The 6,949-nt window shown below is 49.7% G+C and overlaps 1 protein-coding gene across 2 annotated transcripts in view; it reads left to right on the top strand.

Annotated features, from left to right (window-relative positions):
• POC1A (POC1 centriolar protein A) overlaps positions 1-4,834 on the top strand; it is a 91,140-nt gene extending 86,306 nt beyond the window's left edge. For both annotated transcript variants that reach the window (XM_012804926.2, XM_023513059.1), the window contains one exon: positions 4,630-4,834. In XM_012804926.2, coding sequence (XP_012660380.2) covers positions 4,630-4,728 — 99 coding nt within the window. In that variant the 3' untranslated portion in view covers positions 4,729-4,834. The remainder of the gene's footprint in view (positions 1-4,629) is intronic.
• Positions 4,835-6,949: the final 2,115 nt, after the last annotated feature.

Raw genomic sequence — 6,949 nt, 5'->3', positions numbered from 1 at the left:
AGGGCAATAAAGTGAGACTCTGTCTCAAGAAAAAAAATATGAGACTCTGTCTAAAGTTGAGCCCAGTTTTTGAGGAAGGATGAGGCACCTAGCAGGGACCTGGGCAAGTCCTGCAGCATGTTTGGGGGCTGATTATTTATGCTATAGTGACACATCACTCCCATGAAAGAAGCCTACCAAAAGGAAGGTATTAGGCTAGTTTCTTATTGCATATATGTTAAGAGGTTCTTGTCAGTATGTCCTTTTTGTTCCTATAATATTCTTTTTCGTGGCTCAAATGAATTACTTTTAGAACTTTTGTAATAATTCTAAGCCTGAATCTTAAGCCAGATAAGAGACTATTTTTAAGGGGGAAGGGACATCTGAGGCCTGGAAACTGTCTCTGAGAGTGGCCTGATGGTGCAAGGGGGGTGCTGGATGGCCCTGAGGGCTATGCATTCCTACCTCTGTCTGGAGGCAGGGAGCTTCTGCTCATTTAACCTGGAGTGGCTAAGCCAGGTGGCCTTAAGGAGAGTAGAAGGTAGCCACCACTGGGTGAGTCTACTTGGGTTTAGGTATTGGGGCTAGAAGTAGAAGATAGGGGACAAGCAGATCTCTTGAGGTCTCTCCTCAGGTATGCTTGACAGGGACCAAGATGCACTCTGAAGCCAGGGGAGGAGGACTTATTCCCTAGGTTTACATTTATATGCTGTGTGACTTTACAAAAATTGCTTTATATCACTGTGCCTCAGTTCCTTATCTGAAAAATGGAGATGATAAAAGCTCCTACCCTGAAGAGTTGTTTAGCTGCCAGGAGAAGCCCGGGAAGCAGAGTATGTCAAGAATCATCAGAGTGGGCTGGGTGCAGTGGCTCACGCCTTAATCCTAGCACTCTGGGGGGTGGGGGGCAAGGTGAGAGCATCTCTTGAGCTTGGGAATTTGAGACCAGCCTAGGCAAGAGCAAGACCCTGTCTCTACTAAAAATAGAAAAACTATCCAGGCATTATGGAGGGTGCCTGTAGTCCCAGCTACTCAGAAGGGTGAAGGGCAGAATTGCTTGAGCCCAAGAATTTGAGTTTACTCTGAGCTAGGCTGACACCATAGCACTCTAGCCTGGGCAACAGAGTACAGAGTGAGATTCTGCCTCAAAAAAAAAAAAAAAAAGAAAGAAAATAACCATCAGTGACCCTCCAGAGCCTAGTCCTGGGAAGTCCTGGTATTATCCCTCAAGTCTGGTCTCTACTTTCTAGTTATAGAGAAGACTTAGTAATCAGCTGTCAGGGTGTCTTAGGGGTTGGGGGAGAATGAACTATTAGATTCCTCTAAGGTCCGGACAGAGGGGTCTTATTATGGAAGAGTTAGGACCTCAGAATGAAAGCGTTCTGGAAGATGGGCCATCTTTGCTCACCACCTTGCCCAGACAGACCTACCCAGAAGCTAGAGCCCTGGGCTCCCCAACTCTTACTTCAATTTCCCTTTACCCTGCCCACAAGTCAGAGGCCTGTGGACCCTGTGTCAGTCAGGGCAGTTTCCCTCATTGGCACCTAGTATCTGACCTGGAGGCTACACTTCCTAAGAGACTTCCTGAGGATCAGACCTGCTACTCTGTACAGAGCAAGGCAAGAGGTAGTATGGGTTGCTTGAAAGGTCAGTTCTCATTTGCCCTTGAATTAAAAAAAAAAGTCTAGGTGGCTGGGGTGTGGACTCAGGACCATAGAGATGTTTGCCTATGAAGTGCGCTCCTCTCCCTCCAGGGCCAGCATGGCCTTGTCTCCAGACTGTCGAGCACAGGCACTGTGTGGCAAGAGAATTGCCAGGCAGATGAACATAAGGCAAATGAATTACAAGCAGCCTGCGGGGCTGCCCTGCTGGGGGTTGGGCCGCCAGCATGGCCCAGGCTCCTCTGAACACTGAGACAGCATGCATTTACTGAGCCTTACTGTGCTCTTGGCACTGGTTTGGGGATGTACTCACCCTTCATTGTTCTGATCTGATGGGAAAAGGTCACATATACTATGAGCAAGGCCACATTTTATGGCCTAAAACTAGTCTTTGTCAGGGATGCCCCACCCATGCACCTCATACTGTCCCAGATGCTTTTTTCTCCTCTACCTGTAGGACCCGGTGCAGCCAGAGAAAGCATGGTTGTACTGTCACGGACTATCCTGGCTTCTCTTGGCTATGGCCTGGGCAGACTCCTTGCATGTGGCTGCCAGCCTTCCCGCCTATCAGCCCCAACAGCCCAGAGTATGTCTAATCTTTGCCGTTTGCCGTTACACTTACTGTAACTAGAGAAACTACTTCCTTCCCTAGTAGAAGGAAAGCACACCAGCAAATCTGAGAACAAGATTTCCAGGTTTCACTTTATCATGAAGGATAATGAAAGTGAGGCCCCATTCTTCATTGGAATTAGGATTATTAAGAAAAATACATGGAGTAGAGAATGCCAGGCAACATTCTTATGTAAAGAAAACCAAAAGTCATCCTCTTCTCCCTAACACTCTTCCAGTTCAAACAGAGGGTTGGTGGGATCAAAAGTGGCTGGAAAGTACCTAGTGGACTTATGCCTGATGGTGGACACCACCTGGCTCCTTGGCAGAGTAGGCAGAAAGGACAGGGGAAACATGTCCTACCGGACTTGTCTAGGTAGAAGAGAAACTGGAGAGTGGCAGGGAGGGGAGATGCAGGATTGAGGGGTGGTGGACTATTTAAAAGCCTCTTTGTCTATAACATGCTGTGAAGTGCTCCCTCAAAGCTCAAAAGGAAGGGCCCCCACCTGAGCTGGCACCCTTTGTTCAGGGGCTGACTGAAATAGTTGATTCTTTCTGTTCAGAGAATTTCATGTTGACAGATATAATGGGCACATCCCTACAAGTTCGGGTCCCCCATGGAACTGGCCCAGCACATCATCCAATTTTCTGAGCACCCTATTTCCATAGAAAGTGGGTTTCTATGAAAAGTTCTTTTAGAAGTAAAGGCAGAAGAATGAAAGCAGCAGGCTCAGCTCCCCCACTTTCCAATGGCCTTTAATTCATGGCCATTGGAAAAAGTCTGGATGAAGAATGATTTTGGCTCTATGTGAGTTTCACAGCAGCCAGTGGAAACTTCCAGGAATGCTGCCCCAGGCCAGCCAGGGGCTGTTTCCACCGCCACTTTTACGAGATGCAGACCCCTTCCCTGGCTGGCTGGCTAGCACGGGGGGTATGTGATAGTCTCTCCCAGCTCAGCTTCTGTGCAGCTCATGTTCCATGGGCAGCAGTTTTTCCAGGCTCTGTCCTGTGACCCAGGATTCAGAGCCCTCGCAGCTCCCGCCAGCTCATTTAGAAGGGGCCAGCCACCAGACAGAGCACCCTTCATGGCAGCTGACATCCATGTGGGATGCTATGAGAATTTATAGCAACCTTAGAGGGGAAACTTCCTCCCAAAATGTTTCAATATTTTATTAAATGTATGAAAGCAAAGTTTCCTTTCCATTGGATCCAGGCCCAAAGCCTTCTTGAAGCCCTGGGGAGAGGGGCAGAACCACTGGGGAAAGTCTACAGGTGAAATTAATCTGATTCTTCTGATGCTTGTGGGCTACACAGTGCATGAATCAAACCTGCTGTGCTCACAGTGGACTCCTGCAGGGGCTGGTGTGGGCCTGGCTTTCCCTCAGTGAAAGAAGTAAAGTGATGGGCAGAACCGTTATGGCCTATGTGAGCCAGCCCCTCAATGGGGAGTACAGGGGGCTTTCAGACACTACTGCCTCTCTGCTGACACTCAGTCCAAAGCCAGAGGAGGTGGGCAGGTTTTTGCAGCCTGTCTTTGAGCCATCTCTGTGAGACTAGCCCTTGAAACATACATAGTACTGGCAGCTGGGGACATTTAGGGGGACCATTTAGGTCCACAGGTGAGCCACTGCACTAGGTATATAAAACCAGGGGAACAAGGACTCAACCTCAAGAAGGCAACATGACAGGCATAGTCTAGTGGCCAAAGTGCTGACCTCACTAAGTTACCCATATTACGAGCTTGGTGTTCTCTTTCCCACTCACAGAGGGGGAAATGGGCTCAGAGTTGTGTTGTCATTTGTCTGTGATTGCCCCAAGCCTAAGCCCTAGATGGCTCATCCTACAGTAGTCCTCATCCGACTTGGTCCAGCAGAGACAGACCTTCCTGGGCTCAGGTGACTCCCCTGCTAGCCTAGCAGGCCCTTCCAGGTGTGGAGTGCATGCCTCCATTTGTTGGTGAAATTTTCTCACCTCTGGAATGGACATGGTTGATGGTCTCCAGCAGTTTACAGCCCAAACAAGGAAGCTGAGATTGCTCCAGCACTTCAGTTAAATATCATACCACCAGAGCTGGTGATTCCTGACCAAGAACGGGGGACCTGCTGTCTGTTTTCCCTCACTGTGTCTTCCCCCTACCCACAAACATCAGAGATCCAGAGCCAGGAGGAGGAATCGATATAAAGAGGAGGAATGGATATGAAGGCAAAGGCTGTCCTAACAGCCACCAGAGACAAGGAGCCAGGCAAACCCCTAGGCAGGAAGAGCTGGCCCCTAACATTTGGGCAGTGGGCTGAGGCAACTGAGTAGGGACTGGGCAAGGAGGTCTGTAGGGCAGCCTGGTGGCCCCTTCATCCTCTGAGCCTGACCATTTGTTTTGCAGACAGTCTCTATCCTGGAGCAGCGGTTGACACTGACAGAAGACAAGCTGAAGCAGTGTCTGGAAAACCAGCAGCTAATCATGCAGAGAACAACACCATGATCGGGGGAACAAGAATCAGGAGCTCGGTCGATTTTGCGGGGGGTGGTAGTAGGCCAGGGATTTGTACTGTGGATTTGGGTAAAAAAATAAAGGGGATTCAACGTTATTCAACTGTGAGAATCACATCCATACCAGACCCCCCCACCGCCCGATATTAGAGTTCTGAGGAGGTTCTGCCCTCCACCTTGCTGTTTGCATCAAGAGGCTCCACCTGGCAACCAGACATCCCCAGCAGACAGGGCCCACTCCAAAAGGATGCTTAAGACCTGACTGCCAGGACCACATTTCGTTTATTTATTTATTTGCAGTTTGGGCTGGGGCGGGGTTTGAACCCCCCACCCCCAGTATATGGGGCCAGTGCCCTACTCTTTGAGCCATAGGCACCACCCAGGACCACATTTCATTTAATGTAAAGGGGCCACTTGATAATATTTGCTGCCTTGGAATCCTAAGATTGCAGCTCCCCCTCTGAAGAGAGTGGTCCCAAGATGCTTTGTCTTTTGCTCACCATTCAGACATGTGACTGGCTTTTCCCACCCCTGCTATGGCTTAGGAATTGACTACTTGTTGGTTGGATGAGCTGGGAGTTTTCTCTAAATCTGACCAAAGGCCCAAAGTGGGTGCATCTGAGTCAGGTTTGTCCAAAAAATAAGCCCTCTGGAGTGGGTGGTGACTTTAGTGGTCTTAGTTTTCATTCCATACATGTTCACTGGGACCTGGTAGCTTCCTTCTTCCTGCATGTGTGAGGGCAAAGGAACTGAAAATTAAAACTGACTTTATTGCACTTGTTGCAGAAATGGTTTGTTCTGGGTGATTCCTAATCAGTCCTCTTGTCCTCAGGGTCCATAAAGGGAGAATGAAAATGGTGACCTGGGGGGCGACACCTGTGGCTCAGTGGGTAGGGCGCTGGCCCCATATATCAAGGGTGGCGGGTTTTTTTTTTTTTTTTTTGAGACAGTGCCTCAAGCTGTCCCCCTGGGCAGAGTGCCATGGCATTACAGCTCACAGCAACCTCCAACTCCTGGGCTCAAGCGAGTCTCCTGCCTCCGCCTCCCAAGTAGCTGGGACCACAGGCGCCCGCCACAACGCCCGGCTATTTTTTTTTTTTTTTTTTTTGGTTGCAGCCATCATTGTTGTTTGGCGGGTCCGGGCTGGGGATTCGAACCCGCCACCTTAGGTGTACGTGGCTGGCGCCTTAGCCGGTTGAGCTATAGGCGCCGAGCCAGGGTGGCGGGTTTGAACCCAGCCCCAGCCAGCTAAAATAGCAGTGGCAACTGCAACAAAAAATAGCTGGGTATTGCAGTGCATGCCTGTAGTCCCAGCTACTCGGGAAGCTGAGGCAAGATAATTGCTTAAGCCCAAGAATTCGAGGTTGCTGTGAGCTGTGACACCATGGCACTCTACTGAGGGCCACAAAGTGAGACTCTTCTCTCAAAAAAAAAAAAAGAAAGAAAGAAAGAAAGAAAATGGTGACCTAGGGTGGCACCATAGGTCATTTGGCATGTCACTGGCCATATACACCAAGGGTAGCAGGTTCAAACCCAGCCTGGGCCAGCTAAAGCAACAATGACAACTACAACAACAATAGCAGGGCATAGTGGCAAGCGCCTGTATTCCCAGCTACTTTTGTGGCTAAGGCAAGGGAATCGCTTAAGCCCAAGAGTTTGAGATTGCTATGAACTATGACGACATGGCACTCTACCCAGGGTGAGAGCTTGAGACTATCTCAGAAAGAAAAAAGAAAGAAAATGGTGACGTGGGAGGCTCCTGCCAAGATCCCCTCTGAGCCCAGGACACCTTTGTTTATAGCTACTCAGGGTGTTGGGGGAGCAAGGACGACCAGAGCCTCCACCTACCACCCACCTCCATCTGGCTGGCCCCTGAAGGCTGCTTCTGTTGGGACTCACAGGCCTCAGACACGCATGTTTCCATTTGCTCATGAGGGTCTCCATAGGCTCCTTTGCATCTGTGCTGCAGAAGCCATATTTTCCATATGTCTGCATGTCCTCCAACACCTTCAGTCTTTGGCTTCTTGGGGCACAGCCAGCTGGGGGAGGGGTCTTTACACTTGCCCTGCCCTGAGGGATGGGGGGTGATGTTAGACCTTCCCAGGAGCTCTCTGTACCATAGGTTAATGGATTCTCAGTCTCTGTGGCTTCTAGAGGAAGGCCACAGGTAGGAGCAAAGTCTGAATGCCTAAATGCTTAGACTGATAAGGGGC

Source organism: Otolemur garnettii, unplaced genomic scaffold (genome assembly GCF_000181295.1).
Source record: "Otolemur garnettii isolate 467f Iridium unplaced genomic scaffold, OtoGar3 scaffold00032, whole genome shotgun sequence".
NCBI classification, from domain to species: Eukaryota; Metazoa; Chordata; class Mammalia; order Primates; family Galagidae; genus Otolemur; species Otolemur garnettii.
The sequence above is the reverse complement of the archived record's forward strand: the minus strand, read 5'-3'. Positions and strand labels throughout refer to the sequence as shown.